Source organism: Microcebus murinus, chromosome 13, assembly GCF_040939455.1.
Source record: "Microcebus murinus isolate Inina chromosome 13, M.murinus_Inina_mat1.0, whole genome shotgun sequence".
NCBI classification, from domain to species: domain Eukaryota; kingdom Metazoa; phylum Chordata; class Mammalia; order Primates; family Cheirogaleidae; genus Microcebus; species Microcebus murinus.
This window is the reverse complement of record NC_134116.1, coordinates 61,894,977-61,917,612: the sequence shown is the minus strand read 5'-3', so window position 1 is coordinate 61,917,612 and position 22,636 is coordinate 61,894,977. Positions and strand designations below refer to the sequence as shown.

The 22,636-nt window shown below is 46.7% G+C and overlaps 1 protein-coding gene across 3 annotated transcripts in view; it reads right to left on the bottom strand.

The window, feature by feature from the left end:
* Positions 1-22,636, bottom strand: part of ATP7B (ATPase copper transporting beta) — a 70,246-nt gene that overhangs the window by 5,763 nt on the left and 41,847 nt on the right. For all 3 annotated transcript variants that reach the window (XM_012782656.3, XM_012782655.3, XM_012782654.3), the window contains 13 exons: positions 21,175-21,349; positions 19,713-19,946; positions 18,912-19,003; positions 13,034-13,161; positions 12,775-12,929; positions 12,429-12,563; positions 9,379-9,573; positions 7,230-7,412; positions 5,912-6,065; positions 4,397-4,540; positions 3,006-3,148; positions 867-1,070; positions 670-787 (listed from right to left, as the gene is read on the bottom strand). In XM_012782656.3, coding sequence (XP_012638110.2) covers positions 670-787; positions 867-1,070; positions 3,006-3,148; positions 4,397-4,540; positions 5,912-6,065; positions 7,230-7,412; positions 9,379-9,573; positions 12,429-12,563; positions 12,775-12,929; positions 13,034-13,161; positions 18,912-19,003; positions 19,713-19,946; positions 21,175-21,349 — 2,060 coding nt within the window. The remainder of the gene's footprint in view (positions 1-669; positions 788-866; positions 1,071-3,005; positions 3,149-4,396; positions 4,541-5,911; positions 6,066-7,229; positions 7,413-9,378; positions 9,574-12,428; positions 12,564-12,774; positions 12,930-13,033; positions 13,162-18,911; positions 19,004-19,712; positions 19,947-21,174; positions 21,350-22,636) is intronic.

Here is a 22,636-nt window from a genome sequence, read left to right as displayed (position 1 = left end):
ACAAGATTCTTAAACACCAATTGTGATGCCTAACATGTGGCAGGTGCCCCAAACTTTTTTTTTTTAAATATGATTAATATTTTATTTATTTATTTTTATTTTAGCGTATTATGGGGGTACAAGTGTTAAGGTTACATATATTGCCCATGCCCTCCTCCCCACTTTGAGTAAGAGCTTCAAGCGTGTCCATCCCCCAAATGTTGCACATCTTACTCGTTGTGGTTGTATATACCCATCCCCTCCTCCCCCTCCCACCCTCCCGACACCCGATAGATGTTACTCCTGTATGTCCACTTAGGTGTTGACCCGTTAATACCAATTTGCTGGTGAGTACATGTGGTCATAACTCTTAATAATGATTATTTTTCAGGCTCTATGTCTTAATAAATGGTTCAGAAAATGGGGCCACATACACAAACAGCAAGCTTCTCGACTAGCTTTGTAGAAAGGATCAGTGTGAATGAAGGGTTGGGGTCCTCTCAGCAGTTTCTCATTTACCTTTAGAGACGCGTAAATGCAGCAGGGAATATAAGGACACCAGCCTTTCTAAGAGGCCTCTGGCCAGCCAGCGGCGGGGCCCTCACTGGGCTTGGCAGGAACCTGCCAGGGAGAAGCCTTTCCGGCCCCAGCTGGGGCCAAAAGTAACGGAGCAGGTGAGGGCACCCCTACCTGCTGCGATGGGAACCCCGACCAGGTTATAAATCAGCGCCAGGACCAGATTGACTCGGATTCTGCGGACGGTCCTCTTGGAAAGGTGAATGCTAGCCACCACGTCGAGCAGGTCGTTCTGGAGGGGAGAAATGCGGTGAGGAGGGGGTCTGCCCCCCACCCCACCACTCCCGCAGCCTGGACTCGGCCGCACCCACCCTGATGAGGACGACGTCGGCCGCCTCGATGGCCACGTCGGTGCCTGTGCCGATGGCGACGCCCATGTCCGCCTGGGCCAAGGCCGGGGAGTCGTTAACCCCGTCTCCCACCATGGCCACCTTCTTCCCTGCGTTCTGGAGCTCCTGGACCTTGGCCACCTTGTGAGAAGGCAGCACCTCTGCAAAGACTTTTTTGATGCCAACCTAAGAGGAAAGGAAAGCAACATCTGGGGTTGGCCAAAGACCACTAGTGGGCAGTGGAAGAAACCCTACGTCACCCTCTCCCCCCTGGCCTCGGCTTCCAGGACCAGTCAGCCAGCCACGTCCTGCAGGTCTGAGGTCACAGGGCACGTGTCTCCCCAGGTGCCGCCCCAGTGTCCTGCACTGGCTTAGCCCTGTCCTTTCTCAGATGGGCAAACAGCCCCTTGCTGGCCTCCCTGTCCACATCTCAGCCTCCCCAACTCTCTTCTCCATGTGCCGTCCTGGATGTCTTTCCAAAACAACAATCATTAATCATGTTAATCAACAATCATGTTAATCTCCTGCTTCACGTCCTCCAATGCATCCAACCCATCTCCCCGGGGACAATAGCTAAACTTTTGGGGATTTGTCTTCTGAGGCCCCTAGGTCTGGCCTCTGCCTGGTGGCCCACAGGTAGGGCCACACTAGGCTCTGCACCATGCAGCTCCCTGCGGCTTCTCCAAATCACCAAATCGCTGTGTCACTCTGTGGCCCTGGGTGACGCTCGTGCTGCCTGCTACAGGGAAGAAAGGCTCAGTTCTCCTTTCCTGGTCCCTGTCCTGCTTCTCAAGTCTCTGTCCCGTCACTGCTCTGCCCCATTTCTGGTCCACCGCACCGCAGGACCACGAGCCCCTCTTCACTCCTCACAGTGCCTGGCCCTGTGCTTGTCTGTCACAGCCACGGTGCTTTGTGTGGATGAACAAGTTTTAACCAGCAAAAAGGGGGAGGACACTCAACATGTCTGTCATTAGCAAGGAAGACCACGGAAAACAGAAATACCGCTGCTTCCCTCATAGGATGCAATTTAATGTTCAAAAGCGTACAGCTCTGCACAGCTTTGTGGGAGAGGGGGTTGTACAGTTCTCAGGAATCCACGCTGGAGCTGCTGCTGTGTGAGGAGTCAGGCAGCCGTCCTGCCGTGCTGTCCTCCTGGCCCAAACTCAGCACCCAGGGCCGCTGGAGCTCTGCCCAGGGCCGAGTTATCTGGGCACACGAGGGATAAGAGCCAAGCTGGCAAAGCCATAAAGATGTTTTGTAGCCCTCGGGCCATAAGCTATTTTTCTCCTATTGCAAAGACTGGGACATGGTTATAGATACTGGAATTGCTTTTTCCAGGGACGTGTGCGCCCGGGTCCCAGGGACACGATCTCCGGGCGGCAGCACGGCAGTGTCAGGGGCTGCCTAGCTCGGAGCAGAACGGAGCACTCGGGGGAAATAGCACCAGGGAAGAGCAGAGTGAAGCTGAGCACTGGGGGCCCTGGTGCTTATTTTTGTCTCTAGACGTTCCTGTGAACTTAACTGTAATCTTTTTTTTTTTTAATTTTTATTTATTTATTTATTTATTTTAATCTTCTCATAGCAAATTTTTTTTTAGAGTATTATGGGGGTATAAATGTTAAGGTTACATATATTGCCCATGTCCCCCCTCCCCCTTGAGTAAGACCTTCAAGCGTGTCCATCCCCCAAATGTTGTACATCTTACTTGTTGTGTTTGTACATACCTATCCCCTCCTCCCCCATCCCACCCTCCCGACACCCGATAAATGTTACTCCTGTATATACGTCCACTTAGATGTTGATCTGTTAACACCAATTTGCTGGTGAGTACATGTGGTGCTTGTTTTTCCATTCTTGGGACACTTCACTTAATAGAATGGGTTCCAGCTCTATCCAGGAAAATACAAGAGGTGCTATATCACCGTTGTTTCTTATAGCTGAGCAGTACTCCATGGTATACATATGCCACATTTTATTAATCCACTCATGAATTGATGGGCACTTGGGTTATTTCTACAGCTTTGCAATTGTGAATTGTGCTGCCGTAAACATTCGAGTGCAGGTGTCTTTTTTGTAAAGTGACTTTTGATCTTTCGGGTAGATGCCTGTGAAGGGCCGTACCTGAGTGGCAATGGCTCTGGCTGTCTTCCGGTTGTCCCCTGTGATCAGAACCACATCGATGCCCATGCTCTGCAGCGTGTGCACGGCCAGGGCGGCCTCGGGCTTCACAGCGTCGGCGATGGCGATCATCCCACAGAGCACCCCTGCAGCAAAGCGGCCTGCGTCAGCGCGCGGGGCACGGGGCACGCCAATCCAACATAACATCATGACACGCAACGGTTCTCATCGTGAAATGCTACACGCAAAAAACCAACGCACCAGATTATGTGACATCATATGGTTTTTTGGTGTTTTTTTTGATTGTACACATTTAAGATGCACACAAAAGTCTGGAAGAGATATAAAAATGTTCAATAAGGCTCCCTGAGGGGCAGAGTCATAGGTGCTTTCATTTCTTTTTTGTGGCTCTCTGAATTTTCCAAATTTTCTGCAAGGAACATGTATTATTTTGCAAAGTACCTGGCTCACAGTAAGAACTTAATACATGTTAGCTATTAAAATTTGAGAAATATAACAAATGTTAAAGTGATGAACATCCAAACTGGAAAAAAAAAATCAATCCTTTCTTTTTGTCTTTCCTACAGAAAACATTTCTGCAGAATTTTTCTTTTAGTGCATCTTTAGACACAGAACCAGGTTTCTAGGGCTAAGGGGTGAACGGGAACAGAGGGAGGGATGTATGAAAGGGCATGACTCCTTTAGTCGTGCCAATTCTGGTTTGACAATCCGAGTGGGCTGTGGGTTTACAAGCACTTAGAAAAAGGGAAAAAGAGAGAATGGGAGAGGAAGATGTATTTAGTTGGAGCATTTGCAATACAGCACATAAACTGTTTCTTATTTGCATATAGTTTTATTTCTGTTAGCAAAACTAATATTAACAAAGTACATATTCTACTCTCTTTAAGAGGCAGATAGATAGAATCTGAGTACTAAGCCACCTGCAGTCTTCAGAGGCTCTGCGCACACCTGGTCTGAGTATCGCAGACAGGGAACTGCTGCAGGGACCACGCTATTTAAAGGCATCCTGTAGTTAAAGCTATGGGAAGTGAATTCCTGCTTTGTCTGCAGGGATGAACGAGAAGGATGACTTTGAGTGACCCACTAGGACAGGAGCAATGATGGCAAAGACAGTTTAGGATAACAATGACAAGACGACCAATGTCAGAACAGAGCTGGCTCTGGAGTCAGACAGATGGAGACAGTCAGATGGAAAGAAAGGGCTCGGGATGGGAATGAAGAGAAAGACGGCAAGACAACCTTCAGGAAAAGAGACCTGAAACTAACCAAGAGAAAGATTCATTAAAAAAAAAAAAAAAGAGGGCTCTTTTTGCCTGACATCCACAGAAAACTGCATTTTAAGAGACTGGAAGGAAGGTCTGAGCAACAGGTACCATCGATGGCCACCAGGATGGCCGTCTGCCCTTTCATCTCATGGTCTGTCATCGCGTCACTGATGTCACTGGAAAGGGTTAAGCCATTGCGCCTCAGCCATTCGCGGTTTCCAATCAGCACAGAGAAGGTCTGGGGGGCTGCATCTATTCAAAAGAGACTGTGGTTATTCCTAAATAGTCCAATTTCACTATGAACTAAAAATCATGCAATCCTTTTCAGAGCAAAATATCCATTTAACCATTCTGAAAAACTATAACCTGGTAATAAACACCTCTTGTAACACCATCCTTTAAGACCAGGAGAAAAAAATACAATTCATGTGCAAAACAGGTGGGTATGAATTAAAATGGGGTGTTAATAGTACATGCTACGGGTATATACATACATAATAAGTGAGAGGTGCACCATCTGGAGGATGGTCATGCTGGAAACTCAGACTTGTGGGGGGAGGGGGGAAAGGGCATTTATTGAAACCTTAAAATCTGTACCCTCATAATATGCCGAAATAAAAAAAAAATAGTACATGCTATATGTGCGAAAATGTTATAAGCATATTAGGACATTGTCATACAATGTCCTTACCCACCTTTAGAGGTATCCACTGACTCTTTCTCTATAGGGATTACAAGCACTTACTTACTAGTCTCCCACCCAAAGCAAGTTTTGACTAGATTCATTACTGCTTGGTATCAACGACCCCAGGTTATCAACAAATAATCAGAAAAGTCTATTTCTATGAAATGTTTTACCCTATGCCTCCTGAAAGGCAGGTGCTTCTCTCACCTGTCACCTTCTAACTGTGCTGCTGACTGAGACGTCACTGCACGACCAGCCCCTGAAAGTGGAAAGGTCACCCTGGGGCTCTAAACTGCTAGAAGGTGGTGGATGGCATCTAACACCAAAATCTAAATCAAGATTTCACAATCAACATACTTAGAAAAAACATTAGACAGGGGTTTGGGGGTATCTCCCCCCTCCCCACTGCCACCACACTGATGGCTGGCAAGCTGCCCTTAGAATAAGAAAGGCCATTCTTCAAAGGAGGCGTCACTCCAAGCAGCGTCCCTTCCTGGCTTGGATGGGACATTTCCATCTGTTTTCCCTGAATCCTTCTGCCAGCTCTGTAAATACTACGCATCCTATCATGGTTCAACCACATGGGAGGCAAACAAGAAGAACAAAAGTAGAAGTCCCATCTGTCTACTCTGTAGGGTATGACAAACACTCGATTTGCAATAAGAAATAGAGAATCAAAACAATGGGTCAGCTAAGCAGTACCCCATGAATCTAAGTCATGTCTACTCCTGCATGCCATAAGCATCAAAGAATACAAGGGAGGAACTGCAGGCTTCCCTGGGGGAGGCAGGTGCAGGTGCCCCAGCCACGAGCCACCTTCATCCCCAGCAGGGCAAATCAAGGCAGGCAGGCCCAGCTGGGTGCTCTCTGTGGTTCGGCACGCTCCACTTTAACCCAGCCGGGCCCAGATCTAGCGCAGAGACAAAGGCCACGGATACCTTTTTCTGCAGGAAGACTGCCACCAACCCGCTCACCCGGCGGGCGCTCACTGTGGGCCAGGATGCCTTCCACGCTGCTGACTTTGCACCCGATGCCACAGCCTGGCACCGCCTGGAAGTCCGTGCAGTATCCCAGGGTCTCTGTCCCGAGTTCCTGCGAAGGCAGGGAGAGCAGGGGAGAGGGAGCTGGGACCAGAAAATTGAGAAGGGTGAAGTGGGAGGGAGGACAAGGACACAGGGTGAAGGCAGTAGGAGCAGTGTGAGGCAAGAGAGGGAAGTGGAACTGATGGGGAAGGTTAAGAGAGCGACCGGGAACTCAGCAATTCATTTTCTCGCATCTGACACCTATATTATAGCCAGTGAATTGAGTATGACTCATCAGCCTCAAATCTCTGCCTGGGTGGTGCCTCACCTAGTGATTGGGCTGCAGACTAGAAAGGAGAAAGGCAATTCACACCAAACACCTCAATTAAAGAGGGGTGCAGGTGCCAAAGAGAGGAAGACATCATTTTTATGTTGCAAACAACTTTAGTAAAACGATGAGACACGCAAGTGGTGACAAAGCTACCTGAGGCTCAAGAGAGAGGTGCCCATGTAGCAGACCCTGGAGGAGGGCATGATGGGGCAGGGAGGGAAGTGAGCAAAACCCACTTGAGCCCTTGGTCTGTCTGGCCCTCCATGAAGGACAAAACCAGAAATGAGGTATCTGGAAGATCCCCCGCCCAGGAAGAGGTGTCAACTTTTTTTCAAGGCATCCATCTTATCTTTCTATGTTTACTATTAATAATAACAGTATTGCTCAAATCATTTAAAAACTGTCAGGGCAATATCCCAGCAGGTTCTGCTGCCTCTATATTCAGATTGAAGATGGAGAAAACAGAAAGGACATTTCACATGGAAAGACCAAAGGGGTGCATGCTTCCCCACACCCGTGCCCAAACCCCCCTGGGCATTCTGGCTTAGCCCTGTGGGCTCTTCTCATGTCCCTGGTGCAGAGCACTTCTCCCTCCCTCACCCCAATACTCCCATGTCACCTTTGTGTTTGTCAGCACTTAGCGCTGACAAAGGGCTGAGTTTCTAGACTGCCTATCTTCATCAACTGCAGTGCCAAGCTGATGCTCAGCAAATGACGGTGACACTGAACTTCCTTTGTGATAACCTGGAACTGTGACAAGGGCCGCCGAGGAGCCCACTCCAGAGGAGCCTGCTAAGTGGTTTTCTAGACCACACAGCGGAAAGCGTCACGGAGGTAGCCAGGAGAGAAGGCGCATGGTGACGCCTGGAAGTGAGGGACGGGACCACACCCAGGTCCACGTACCTCCTTACAGTATTTGGTGACTGCCACACCCAAGGGGTGTTCGCTGCTGGCCTCCGCAGTCCCCACCACAGCCAGAACCTTCCTGAGGGGCAGTGTGGCCGTGTCCACCAGCAGGAGGAACCGCATGACTCTGGGGATCCCGTGGGTGATGGTGCCGGTTTTGTCAAACATCACAGTCTTTATCTGCCAAAAACAACCGTGTGACCGAGACCACAATACACGGGGCTTTGTATGTAAGGGGCTTTCCCAGTCCACATGACGTTGAGGCAGAACTTCAACCAACCTGCCTCAGGAAGATAACAACACTCCTTCAGAATTTCCTAACATAACCCCCTTGCAATCAATCTACAGCAGGGGTTCAACAACTGCTGCTCTAAAAAAACTATTTCCCTGTCCACCCAGTCAAAAACACCCACACTGTGGCTTAACCTGGCACTATCTCCTGGACAGTGACACCACTGCAGACTTACTTCCTCCCGTGAGGTCAGGACTCAGGATCCTGGGTGTCCTCCAGCCTTCCTGTCGACTGCTATCCACCGAGCCCGGCCACTGCTTTCTCCTGCCTGCCTAAGTGCAAAATCTACTGGAAATAAAGTCTTCACACTCCAAGAAAGGAAAGGACAACCCTGCAGCCACACTAACAAGTAACCCCCAGGCCAGCTTTAACTCCGTCCCACTTGGTCAATGGCAGTTTGCACCAGTCCCCAGGTGTCCGACGGCAGCAGCCACACTCAGTCTCTGCCCTTCCAGGGCCAGCCGAGCCCTTGCTTCTGCTTCTGCAAATCCACCAGCCCTGGATTGCACGTTTCCTTGAGCCCTGTCTGCTCCATTCAGACCATCTCCCAGGCTCTCCCTCCTTAGCAAACAATGGATTCAGCTTTTTGTTTCTGACGCTGAGTGGTGGCCTCTTCCTTCAACGCCACTCACTGATCTTCCTCCAATGATTCTGGCCTCCTTCACTTTGCAGCCAGAATGATCTGCCCGACACAAAGTTAGTCACATCACCCAGGTGTGTCACAGCCTTCCACAGCTCCTGTCGTTCTTAGGGAAGTTCAAAACCCTTCACTAAACCTCCAAGCCTTCGTGTTCCAGCCCTCCCTTAACACCTTCATCTCCAGTTTCTCTCTCTCTCTCCTGCCTAAGTGCAAAAGCTACTGGAAATAAAGTCTTCACACTCCAAGAAAGGATAGGGCAACTCTGCTACTAACTTTCGAAGGCTTTGAATGAGCTAGTGATTTCCAAAGGCTTTGGATGAGCAGGTGCTAGGCTAGACGCCAGGGAAACAATGACGAGGAAAAGTTCAGTCCCTGATTTGTGGAGCCCATGCCCTGGCAGCACAGCCTCCTCACGCCCTCTCCACCTGCTGTCCCCACTGTCAGAACGTTCTTCCCACCTGTGTTGAGTGCCTAACTCTCACTCAACTATTAGGTCTCAGACTAACCTTTGAATTCCCTTCCCCGACCACCTGCACCAACCCTCACCCTGAATCCAACACACAGAGTCTAGGTCAGGCCCCTGTTAAAGTGTCCCCATGACATCTCACTGTCTCGCAATAAGATATCTGACGTTCAACTAAAATTTAAGCTCCCTGGTAGCTGGGAACCACCACCATTGCCAGAACATATCTCAGGCCCACACACAAGTGCTCAACACACACCGAATAAATAAATGGAAGTGTGGAAGGCAAGGCTGGTATGTGGGGCAAAAGGAAGATTCTCCCTAAACACTGTCGCTCACTCTTCAATCCCAAGGTCACAGGACCTGCCACTGATCCCACGATACTTTTCTCCTGGAGCCTGGCTCTGCATTGGCTGCAGGCCTTTGGGCAAGTTACCTAACCTCCTCCCGCTGCTGTTTCCTCATCTGCAAAATGGGAATAACAAGCGCCTACTGCAAAGAGTTGTCAGTGCAGTTCAATCAATTAAGATTCACAGAGCATTTTATTATGTGCCTGTTAGCTGCTGCAGTTGCTGCTGTTATTCCCAGTTAGACTTGGCTTCCTACTCTACTTAATCAACACTATTACCCTCAGGTGGGCTCTAAGGTGTTTCTTTCAATCTGGAATAGTAAACAGATATTATTTCCATTAAGACTCTCTTAAAATCATCCTCCGGCCAGGAGGGCGGGAGAGCTGCGGTGCAGGGCTGACCTTGTGCGCCATCTCCAGGGGCTTGCCGCCCTTGATGAGGATGCCGTTCTGCGCGGCCACGCCGGTGCCCACCATGACCGCCGTGGGCGTGGCCAGCCCCAGGGAGCAGGGGCAGGCGATGCACAGCACCGTGATGGACGTCTGGAAGGCAAACCGGATGACCACCTCCGTCTGGGAGATGTTCTTGTAGGGGTTCTGAGGAGAGGAGAGAGGCAGAGGCGGGTGGAGAGTTCAGTGAGGAACCTTCCAGAATTCTCAACACATAGGAACATTTCAGCGGGCTGGTGGGGCCTGGGACAGGGGGGTGAGCTTGGGTTTAGGGAAACACGATCACATTCTGCGCTGCTTCAGTAGCAGAGTTCACTTTGCTGTCGCACATCCCAGTTTCCAACTCGATCCCACAGGCTCTCCTCAAAGAGGCACTACGGGGGCAGAGTCTCACATAAAACTCCTGGACAGGGGAAAGAGCACAGACTCTTGGCATCAGACCAAGTAAACCCACATCCTGGCTCTAACACTCGCTTCACCTCTCTGTGCCTCAGTTTCCCCATATACAAATTGGAGCTAATACCCAGCTCACAGGTCGTTGTAAGGATTAAATGAGGCAATACACATACAAACACAAATAAACATACAAACATACACAGTGCAACACATGGCATAGGAAAGGCATCTAAAAAATTGTAACTGTTATGTTATCATTTTTATCATAATTACAAAAGCTTTAAAAATGATGGGCCTCCAAGGAATTTCTCCTAAGGTGATAATCATACAAGGGAAAAAAGATACAAAGATATTTATCACAGTGTTTTGTTTTTGTAATGGCAAAATAAAAACAACCAATAGGAGATTAGTTAATTAAACTGAGTATGGTGTGCATAATGGAATATTATGCAAATGTTGGAATGATAACCCATATGTATATTTATTAATATGGAGAGATACCAGTAAAATTGCAAAATTAGAAAGCAAGTACAAAAAGGCATGTGCTGTGATTTTATTCATGCGAAATTCTCTATCTACATCTGCATACGGCCTTTCAGCAGTACTAGAAAGATGTCCACCAAAGTGTAAACACAATTACTGCTGGGAATGTGATTCTCAGTCATCTTTACTGTCTTCTCTATATTTTTCACTATTATTTTCTCTGTAAACCCAAACAAACAAAATATGGGTCTACTTTTCCAGATAGCTGGTGGCACATAGTGGTATTATCAGTTGAATTCAGAGAGTTTGAATTGTCTTCGTTTGTTTTTTAAAATGGCTAGTGGCTATGGGGTATAATAAAGAGATTAATTTTAATTTTGTAATTTTTTATAATTTTAATTACAGTAAAAAAAACATGTTTTCTAAGTCAAGAATACAGACCACAATCTCTTTAGTTTCCCCCTACACTCTATTCTTTGATTTTGAAAGGCAGGGTTCCAAAATAAAGTATTTTATTAAAGGGTTATTTAATTTCACAGAAACAGAGTTGTATTTAGGTAGTGGGCCCCCTGTTTAAGATAAAATTTGTAGAAATAAAGATGATGTGATTAAAAAAAAAACAACAAACAAACAGCAATTCTTATCAAAATAACGCCTGGCATTGTGATCGGACTGGGTAGACTTCTAGAAGTTAACAGGAACCCTTCCCTACAAATGATTTTTGTGCAGCAGAGTGATGACAGTATCTTAAAGGAACATGCAGTACCTCATTTGCCAGCATCCTCCCTGATTTTGCAGATAAAAACAAAAGAAGCCAAAGTAAGACGGAGAGGCATGCAACAGCAGAAAGCCACACATTCTAACTCGTTTAGGGCCGAGTCTTCCCATAGCCACATGCCAAATGTGCTGCTCTCCCCAGAAAGCAGAACAGTTAGGCAGTCAGAGGCCATGAATCGCCACTGGCAAATTCTAGGAACACATTCATAGGTTGCTCTGGAAAGCACTGAGGTTCCCTTAGATGGCACAAAGTGCTTCACTTGGACATTTTTCAATTTAAGATATGAAATTTTAGGGAGAAAATGACATTTTAGTAAATGACATGCACACTAACATTTGATATATCTTTAAATACGGGCAGAATTTTTTTAAAAAGGAGAAAATTATGCCCTATTTGTAGTTTCTTACTCTATGGCTCTAAAGTAAAATAAGCACTAGACTGGGCTAGGTATGAGATAAGGTAAAACGCTGTTTCTCTCATGGGGCAGTTATTAAATACCACTCTAAGCTCTAATATAGCTTTTTAGATATGTCAAGATTTCAACCTTGACACTACTGACATTTGGGTCAGATAATCCTTTGCTGTAGGGGCCTGTCCTGCACCTTGTAGGATGTTTAGCAGCATCCTGGCTTCTACCCACTAGATGCAAGTGTAACTGCATCCCTCTCCCTCAGTCATAGAAACCAAAATTGTCATAGCTCATCATAGAGCATCATTGACATATATAGTTCCTATTTCTCAAGCAGGTAAGTTTTGAGGGAGGGACTATATTTCCCACTTTTTTTTTTTTGGAAGTTTGATAAAAACCATATTTCCTATGATACTGCTCTTTATCCACTTTTTTAAACTCAAAAATGTACATTCCATTGTCTCACTTAAAATGTTTAATAAATATTTAATTATTAAAAAGCTATTAGCATTACTTGGAAAATTGGGAGGTCAAAAATGGTACTGGTGGAAACAGACAGTAAAAAACATATTTTTTAAAAATCTGTTAAATTATCTTGCCATGAAAATTCGAAGTGAACTGCTTTATATGATGTATGCCTCATAACCTCAAAAATGGCCAATAATACATCTTGTAAATGCCGGCATTACAACGGAGAGCCAGGTGGTGTCTGTGAAAATTATCTAAGCAGAAAGCAAAGGGCAACTTTAATAAGAACCTGCAGAAGGGGAGTGACTCTCCCAGCCTGGCTTAGATTTTGCTGCCAATAAGTGAAGCAAGCAAATAAAACATAATGAATAATGAGAGCTCATTGAATCTAAGACATGAAAGAATAGGATTAGTGGCAGTAGATTATTTAAAACACAACAACTATATAGCCCAAGGCATTCAACTTACAGGAAAGTACTTCTGAACAACACCAAAATCGATAAAACCGATTACAATCCATACCACCAACGTCAAAGTTGAAATGATGATGATAAATGGGACAAAATATCCACTAAACCGGTCAGCCAGTTGCTGAATGGGTGCCTACGAAAATAAAACACCAAGACCACGGGAAATTACAACCTACGAAGAAATGAACCACCACAAACATGGATTAAGACTGGGATTCTTACCTCCCTCATTTACTAATCAATCTTTACTCAATAAAATTGCCTGATTCTAGGGGAACCCCTGAAATAATTTCTAAAATGAGGAAAACTGAAATTACACTGTTTTTTTCAAATTTCTTCATTACCTTCGACATCTGAGCCTCTTCCACCAATTTCACAATCTGAGCCAAAGTGGTGTCGTTGCCCACGTGGGTAGCTCGAATGAGCACAGAGCCATGCGCGTTTATAGACCCAGCGATCACGGTGCTCCCGGGTTTCTTAGTGACTGGCATGGCTTCACCTGGAGGTAGAGAGGAGGTGACCAATACTCACTCAGTCCCGTCCAGCATGCCCGTGACCCGGCAACTGCTGTGATGTCCACCAAAGGGAAACAAGCCACCTAACCTGTGATGAGGGACTCGTCCGCCATGGTATTGCCTTCCAGGACTTTCCCATCCACTGGGAACTTTCCCCCAGGGACAACCTTGATGATGTCACCCCGCTGCACCAGCTCCATGGGGACTTGCTCCTCTCTGCAACAAATGCCACTCGAGTCACACACCCAGCCACTCACAGGAGCTCACCCTCTTGCATGGTCACCCAGGTCAGGTTCTAGACCAACTGTTGGACCAGTTACACTACACTTGGACAACAGAAAGTGGACAACAGTATTCACTTTATCTGTTCATTTATAGATTGAATTATATTCAATATTATAATATTGAATCAATATTTATTGTGCAGCTACTAAATGCCAGGCACTGTTTTGAGCACTGGGAACACCACTGTGAACAGCATAACAAAGTCCTGACCCTCATGAAGACAAATTCTGCAGTGGAAACACACAAGCAAGACAGTATCAGATATTAAATAAGTGCTAGGATGGGACTAAACCAGGATAGTGTCACCAGAGGGCTTCTCTCGGAAGATGACATTTAAACTGAGACCTAAATGACAAGAAGGTCCAACATGTGGGGAAAGAAAGTTCAAGGGAGAGAAAACAAAAAGGCCCAAGGCAGGCAGGCAGGGTGTGCTTGAGAGGCGGGAAAGAGGCAGGGCTGGCAGGAAGTAAGTGAAGTACAAGGTGAGGTCAGAGAAGCAAGCGGAGTCCAGATCTTGACGGTCTCTTAAAGCCGAGAATAGGCTTTGGATGTGAGGTTTTTAGCAGGAAAGTGACACAATCTGATTCACATTTTCAAGTGATCACTCTGGCCACTGTATGAGATCATGAGCTGTGGGGGCAATGACAAAAGCCAAGAGAAGAGCTAGGCTGTTGTAGTGGCCCTAGCAAAGGACAGCGGTGACTTGGACTAGAGATGGAGAAGAAACACGCAAGCTCTCTCCAGGGCATGCATTCATTGCATGTGAAAATGCAGTAAATAAGAAGGTCAAGAAAGGAATCAAAGAAGAGCCCCAAATTTTCACTTTGAGCAACTGGGTGGACAGAGAAATCATTTAATGAGATGGAGACGTCTAACCATGGAGAAGCAGCTGGAGGAAAGTGGGGGGAAAGAAGGGGAAAGGATGGTGTGAAGAGCTTCATTTGGACACGTCGGGTTTAAGATGCCTATTTGACTTCCACGTAGGAATGTCAACTTGGGGGCTGAAAATGAGTCTGTGGTGGAGAGAAGAGGTCAGAGCAAGAGGTACAAATCTGGAAATTGTCACAGACAGATGGTGTTTAAAGCCATGGAATGGTATGAGCTTCCCCAGAGTGTAAACGGAAAAGAGAAGGGGTCCCAGCACTAAGCCCTGGGATACTCCACTATCTGGAGACTGAGCAGAAGCCGGAAGACCAGTCAGTGACACAAGAGGAAAATGAGACAGTCGGGGGAAGGGAGCACCCATCCAACTCCACCACGGGCTGCACAAGTGGCTCCATGGCGCACGTACATGTAAAAATTCATCACACTCTACACTTACAGTCTGTGTCGCAGTACATGTCAGCTATATATTAATAAAAAAAGAAAAAAATTTTCAAAGCAGCAGCAAAGGTGGGGAGATGCTGATGAGGCTGACATGAGGAGTTAAAAAAAATCTAGGGTTGGGTTAGGGCACATGGAGATTATTTGGTGGCTTTGGCCAAAACAAGTTCACAAACTCCTCAAGGCAGAAGCCCAACTGGAATGGGCAGAGAAAACATACAGTAAGGAAACAGATAGTAGCTAAAGTCAAGTTTTTAATGAAGGTTTGCTGTGAAAGGAAACAGAGAAACAGAGCAGAAGGGGAGGGGTGGGTCAAGTGGGGACTGTGTTATGTGAGAACTGCACGCCGGCAGGAAGGGCCCCGCAGAGAGAGAGATGATGCTGGAGGGAGAGCAGGGCAGGGAGGCATCGGAGGACCGAGGGCCGCTGGACAGCACCTCTCTGGAAGCACTACATGGCCCAGATAGAAGTAATCGTATTTTTAACACAGGCTCATGAGGAAATGGTGAAAAAATCAGAAAAGCAGGCCTGGGAGCTATTCAATATGTTCCCTTCACTCTACAAAGACTACATTTAAATTATCATGGGGACAAAAGGCCACCTTATTTATTTGGGGAAAGAACATTCACTGAGTGCTAGGAACCATGCTAGACTTTCACATGCTTTATTTCATTGAATCTTCCCAAAAACATATGATGGAATTGATATTACCCCTATTTGAGCAAAAATCTAAGACTTCTTAGAAAAGCACAAAATAAAAAAAAGAAAGAAAGAAAAAGAAAGGCACAAAAGTGAACATACTTCTTTAGATGTTGTTAGGCATAAATACACACAACTTAGTAGCTAACATATATAGATAGGTATGTTAAATATTTGCATCAACATGTTCCTTTTTAAAAATTGTTCAGGAAAGTTCTCTGCACAGTGAGGATGAGAGGCTTGTTGGTCTCCCAAGGCCAAGCTCTACCAACCATGCTACCACCTCCCCTCCAAGGGTGTAAAGACACCCTGCTTCCAACCAGGTCCTCAGTTCTAAGAGGTGCCGAGTGCTGAGGAATGAGGGCTGCTTGATAAGAGTAAGCCCTCAAGATTTAACCCGCGTCACTGTGTACCACTGTACGCCAGATATCCGGACAACTCTGAGCAAATCAGACCCAGCTCTGACTTCCTGGGACTCAGAGTCAGCATTAAAGATGCTGGAGAGAGTCCCTCGGCCACAGTGTCATCTGGGGTCCAGAGCAGGTGCCTCGGAGTTAAACAGGCCTGGTTCAAAGCCACAGTTTCCTTGTTTCTACAATGGTGATTTTGCTCCCAGGATTAAACGAGACACGTGTAAAGTGTTCAGCACAGTGCTGGACATACGGTAAGTGCCCAGAGAATGCTGGCGATTCTTATTAATGACATTTTCACTACTGATTGCCCTCTGTGACCCAGGTGGCAGGCTAGGCTGGGGTTACAAAGAGGACACAGTGGAGCCTTCCTCTCAGGGGGTTTTCAGCCTCATAAGCTAAAAGCAGAGATGTAGACGGGCAGTTAAGACAGTAAATTCAGTATCGGCAGTAACGTAATAAATGCAATACTGAAAAGCCGGCTCTCAAAGACTGAGCCTTCAGGTAACAGGTAGCAGGTGTGTGTAAATCAGTTTGGTGGCCAGGGTGGGTCAGCAAGCCAGAGGGAAGGACCTCGACCACCCACGAATATTCTGAGCTTATATTTAGTCTTCCAGCGGTGGAGAGGTCCAGCTCCGACACCCCTGCTGAGGCCCCGTCCACTCGACCTAGAGGAGTTCTCGTCCCTGAGGCCACCATGTGTGCAGCAGGAGCAGCTGCTTCACTTCAGGGAAAAAAGACCTTGAGGACTAAAGGGCAGACCCTTCTCCTCAGCAGAACTGACTCTGCTTCTGCGGGGAGACTTACAGAAAATTGGCACCACAGTCCAAGCGGTGTCTAAGAAATCTTTAGTAATGCTAATCTCTGCTTAATCTAACTTTGAACTTCTCCTTTGATCTAAATTAACCACATCTTTCTAACTCTAAACAGCTTAAAGTGAACAGCCCTTTATGGGCGTTAGCATGGCTCCTACTGGCGAATTCCCAGCAGCATTTCTTCTTCAGGAGCTGATATTCCCACCAAATGCTGAGCGGTGGGTTTTCCTCAGTATTTCTTTAGGTCTAAGTCTCCTGCCAGCAGTCCGCTTACCTCCCCTTCTCTACTGGCCTTCCTCAGCAAACATAAGAAGACAAAAAAACAACGGTCACTGGTCTAGATAAAACTTGTAATTTAGTTTCCCCTCTAATTATAAGAAACAGAAAATTTCAACGTGGGGGGCCTGGGGACCGGGTTGTGCTAGCCCTTTAATATTAAGCGTGTGTGTGTGTGTGTGTGTGTGTGTGTGTGTGTGTGTGTGTGTGTGTGTGTGTGTAGCCAGTGTAACATCTGACAGCAGTCTCACTCATCCAGCTCAGGAGTGTCAGCGCCTACCACATGTGTGTGTCACAGATTGCTAGGTCTCAGCCAGACCTGGAGAGTCAGAAGAAACTTCCAGAGGATGTGACATCCAAAATGGGACCTGAGGACAAAGAGCTGGGCAAAGGGTTCCAGCCTTCAGGGGTGGGAGCCCCTTCCTGGGAACTGCAGGTGAGGAGGACGGCATGACTGGGGGAGCCTCACTCCACTGCCATGTTAATGAACACAGACTTCATCCTGACTGAGGACAACAGGGAGTTGTTGAAGGGTTTTCCACTACAGAGTAATGTGATCAGATTTATGCTTTCCAAAAGATCACTCATTTGAACATGGAAATGCTTTGAAGGAGACAGGCTGCAAGCGGGCGGCAATGAAAAGACCATTCTGGTGCTTCAGGGGCAGTTTGCAGGGGCCTGGACGAGTGTGGGGGCCGTGGGGGCAGCAGATGGCAGCCCCAGGGATCAAGGAGCTAGAGCCATGAGAAGGGAGCCCAGATGTGTGGGGGAAGGGAGGGCAGGGGCTGTAGAGGATGCGCAGGTTCTGCCCAGGGAGCTGGTGTGGGGGTGGCAGCCCCTGAGATGGACAGGCACCAGGGAAGTGGGAGAAACTGGAAGGCAGGGGAGGGGAGCTCTGAGCCTTTGCGAGCCACCCAAGAGAAGGGTTCCCACCAGATCTGGAGGCAGGTTTGAGAATGAGCTCCCCAAGGCTGTTAACTGAAGACGTGGGGGAGAGAAGCTGTCTGAGCAAGTCTGTAACATACAAAGGGGTCACCACCAAACCCTAAGGAGTATCCATAATTAAGGCATAAGGGGAGCAAAGAAAGTCCATGAAGGAGACTAAACAGCAGCAGCAAGAAATTATCATGTGCCAGATTGACTGCACCTATAAATGCTCTCATCACCCAAGACTGAGCCACCCCTCCTTCCACCGGGCAGGAGGGGGAGGTATGGGGAGGCCAGCTGTGTAGGTGGAGAGACAGGGGGCAGGGGATGGGTACGTTTCCACTTCAATGCTTCTACTGTCAGAGTCAGAAGTGAGACCACAGGCTAAAGGGCAAAGTGGTGGGGCCAGAGAGAGATTTAAGAATGTGAAGGAGGCCTGAAATAACTATTGCTCTGAATATAAAAAAGAGGCTAACCACGGAAATACGGAAGCTTTCATTTCTAAAAATTTCCATGTTATTAAATATGCTTTAAGAGTCAGTGTGTGTAAGGATTAAAAACATGGACTCTGGATCACCAACCTCAAATATCCCAATTCCACTACTTAATACCTCTGTGACCTTGGGCCGATTGATTAGCTTGTTTGAACCTCAGTCTCCTCATCTGCAAAATAAAGGTAGTAATAGTCCCGTCCATAAAAGTTTTTATTCCCCCTTTGGTTAGATGAAATACAAAGAGGTTAGAATAGTGTCTGGCAAACAGTAAATGCAATGTGAGTTTCCAGCAATAAAGATAATGATTATTATTTCTAATATCAGGCAACCTTATGAGGAAGATAAATGCCCCTCCTCCCATTTTTATTTTTTGGCAAGTTGAAGCCCTTATCTCTCTGCCTGTCTGAATCCAAATCTTGCAAGGAGGCCCAGTTCACCCATATTCTCTGTGAGGTTTTCCTTGACCAGCATTAGCCTTCCTCTTCCAAACTCCTGGCATACTGGTCATCTACACCTCTTATTTGCCATTTAGCATACATACACCACCTCCAACTCTTGCTTGCTTTTCCATATTTAAACACCCTGTTTTATAACTAGATTGAGAGGTGGGCTCCTATGGGAGTGTCTCTCTGCTCGCCCTCACAAGGTCTAGTGCAACGTTGCTGTGTGATGGGTGTTGGATGCGACCACACAGGTTGATGTAAACGGATCAAGGACTTCTGATGAGGACAACCCACCTGATGATTAAGTTGTCCTCGCCAAGGGTCACAACGGTGGCTTCTGTGGCTTGGAGAGACATGAGTTTGGCAAGGGCTTCTGAGGTTTTGCTCTAGGAAATAACCAGAATGTAAAGTGAGAGCTCCCATCAGCTGACCTGCCCAGACCCAGAGCCTGGTGTTAGAGGAGCGAGAGGAACAGCTGTAGAGGAGGCCGCTCCGTGCCACAGCCACACTGCACAGCAGAAGGCTCTGCAGGGTGGGCGTTACCCACTGCGGCCGTGTATGTCATTGCCACACACTGTCACCGTCTGTGAAACCGAATTCTAGGAATTATATTTCATACTGGAGACAACTACCAGTCTGCCTAGTGACCACTTTCTTTTAGGTTCGATCTAATTTCTTTTAGGGCCTGAGTGGCACTCTCTTATAGGATACATTTCAATGCTGGGGTCAATGGAGGGTGTTAAAAATGACATGCCCCTGAGGTGTAGATATGGATTTCTAGACTAACAACTATGTACTCAGCTATGCACGAAGAGACAACGTGGGCTCTGACCTGAAGGCCAGGGTTCTTTGATTTACACAATACACCTGAACAAAGCTTTTAATATATTAATTAACCAGATTAGCTGGGATTTCAGAAGTGGCAGCCAATTTGGAGATTAGTGACCAGAGCACCTAATTATATGGAGGTTTCCTATTTCTTTAAGTCTGTCTCTATATTGTATATAATTAGTAATTCTAAACACGGTGTTCAGAGGAACTGGGGTTTGTGTTACTGAAGGAGCAGCTCCTTCCTGACCCTGCAGCTGCTGGTACCTTTGCCACGTGCTCCAGCCACCGCCCCAGGGAGATGAACACGAAGAGCATAGGGGGGGTGTCGAAGAACGTCACAGGACTCCTCTCAGCCTTCTCGGCCACTGCGACCACCAGGATGATCAGAGAGTAGCCATAGGCAATGCTTGTGGCCAGGACGATGAGCACGTCCATGTTGGCTGACCCGTGTCTCAAAGATTTGTAGGCCTGCACGTAGAAGTACCACCCACCGAGGAGCTGCAAGACAAGGAAAGCGCTAGCTGTGTGCACAGTGCTGACGTCACTTTTCCCTCTGTGATGGATGGTTATGAAACACACTTTCTGATTCAGAGGACTACTGGCCACAGGAATGGATGACCAAGAACATGAGAGACCTTTGAGCCCAGAGCATACAGTGCAAATGTCCATTAACAGAAGAATTGTAAAACGGTGGAAGAAATCATGATTCATTTATACTGTGGACAGTGCTATGCAGTCCCTAAAGAGAATGTGCTCTATCTATAAACCACTGGCATAAAAGATGTTCATAATACATGGTTAAGTAAAAAAAACAGTTACACATCAGTATATCTTGTATACCATTTCAGTTTAAAAGGTCTGTCTGTATTATGTCAACATATACATATACAATACACAGACATACACAAAAGTGTACATTTTCTCTGTACAGATAAATACCTGAAAAGATGCATGCTCAGCTATTAATAATACTATGGCAACATGGTGGAATGGGGCTGGGCTTGGGGCAGGATGCATTTAGTGAAAAAATATCTTCCCCTTTTCACACGTCAATAAGGCTTTCATTATTTATAGGAAGTGTACATTATATGTGTAATTTAAAATATATATATAAAAACAAATTCAGCCTATAAATGCTTGCCCCCAAATATTCCTAAACATGACAGTACTGAGTTTAGTTTTATAATCCAAAACATATACGTAGAGGGCACACTTCCCACCAGGCACACAACTAGTTCCTTAATATCACCACCGGAGAAGACATTCCATGAGGTCTGTCTCTTTTAAATTATAATTTCCTCAAAGGCAAGGACCACATCTCCATCTTTCAAAATAGAAGCATGAGTTCCAGGGTGATCCAGCTGCTGCTTCTAACAACAATGGTACATTAACCTAAATCATATGCCAATTGGAGACACACAGGTTCACCAGTTCTTGCAGGGAGAAGGCTGCTATTCCAGGGAGAATTTTGATTACCTGCAATCAACCATGAAACTGACAGTGAAACCAAGACCTTCTTAGTCCCCTACACTGGAGGACACCTCTACCCTCCCAGCTGGGCATAAGACAGAAAAAAAAAGCAGAAACTGTCTGGGTAGGGCAGGAAAACTGCAATAAAGTGCCACTTAAACCAAGCTAAAGGACTATGTTTGGCCTAAGAGGCAGAATATCCATTGGTCACACACAGGCATGTAGGCAGAGGGCTGCCCATCTTTCTAACACGCACCTGGACAAAGGTACACAAGATAAAGAAGATGAGATTTAGAACGGACAGTCCTGGAATGATGTTGTGCTCCAGGACCATAGATTCATGGGGCTCGTTGCTGGGTATTAGCATATAGATCATTAAACCCATAACAGGAATACCAAACACCAGGCTGCACAGGAAAGACTTCTTCCACCTGGAAAGCAAAGGCAGCAAGACAGATAGATTAGACACCACTTGTCACTTGGATTACAGGCAGGTCCCCTCCTGAGTATCAGGCTTTAAGACTTGCCTTTGTCACATGTCTAGGACAGACCCCCAAGGGCTAAAATGAAACTAAGGATCACTTCCTGACAGCAGCCATCTGAGGGAACGTCTAAAGGTCATACATTGCTGCAAGGATGTCCCGGAGATGTCCAGGCCCAGCCCCTGCCTGTACGTGCTGATGTGTCATCTCCAGTTCGTAGGTGAGGCAACTGAGGCCCAGAAGCTGAACATTCAGCCCAAATGAGGTCTAACATCCCCAGCCTATAGCTGTCTACAGCTCTTTGTTCAAAATTCAATCGTATACAAAACCCCAAAGGAAAAGAATGTATAGAAGCAGTATTTTATTAGTATAAACTTATTTACATATTCAATTTTTAAGCAATTACTTAAAATAGAGTCGGTGACAAGAGTGAGGCTGTCATGACAAACACCAAAGCTTGAAATCAGGGGTCAGGGCTGCCAGCTGTGGTCTCACATTAGCTGCAGCGTTCATGAAATTCCAACCAAGAGGGTGCAGAACCTCTAACGCACCTTAAACACGGCAGGAAAACCAGTCGCCTGTGAGGCTGAAGTCCTAGGCTCTCAGGCCACTGCCCATGGCCTCTGGACACTCAGTCCCCCCACCCATAGGCCTCAGATGCCTCTCCTGCACCCAGCATGCCGATCCGACCAAGTCACAGGAGTCCCCGCAGGCCCCCAGAAGACCCTCATTCCCTGCCTGCCAACGTCCAGCCCTTTGGCCTTGCAAACTTCCCCTCATTCTTTGAATTGAGATCTTAAGTCCCCTGGTTGGAGGTTTCCTGAATGTGTCTGAAACATTGCTGTCATTGCTCACTCTTTCCCAGCCCCTCTAAGGTGGGAAGACATCCTGTGCATCCTCAGCACCTGGCACAGCACCCTGCACACAACAGCAACCTTTACGTTTACTGAATGAATAAGTGACCATCTGAAATTATGAATGAACCCATGTCTCCTGCTCTCAGGCCATTTTCTTGCTGCTCAGCCATGATGCCTGTCCTGGAATTCTTGTTCTCGAACCCATGCACATAAAGTCTGAAAATATCTACACACTCTTTTCCTCCCTCCTACCCTAAGCACTGTTCAATGTTACCGCCTGCCACAGGTGGCTATTTAAATTAAAATTAAGTAAAATTAAATAAAGACTAAAAATTCACCTCCATAGTCACACTAGCTGCATTTCAAGTGCTCACTAGGG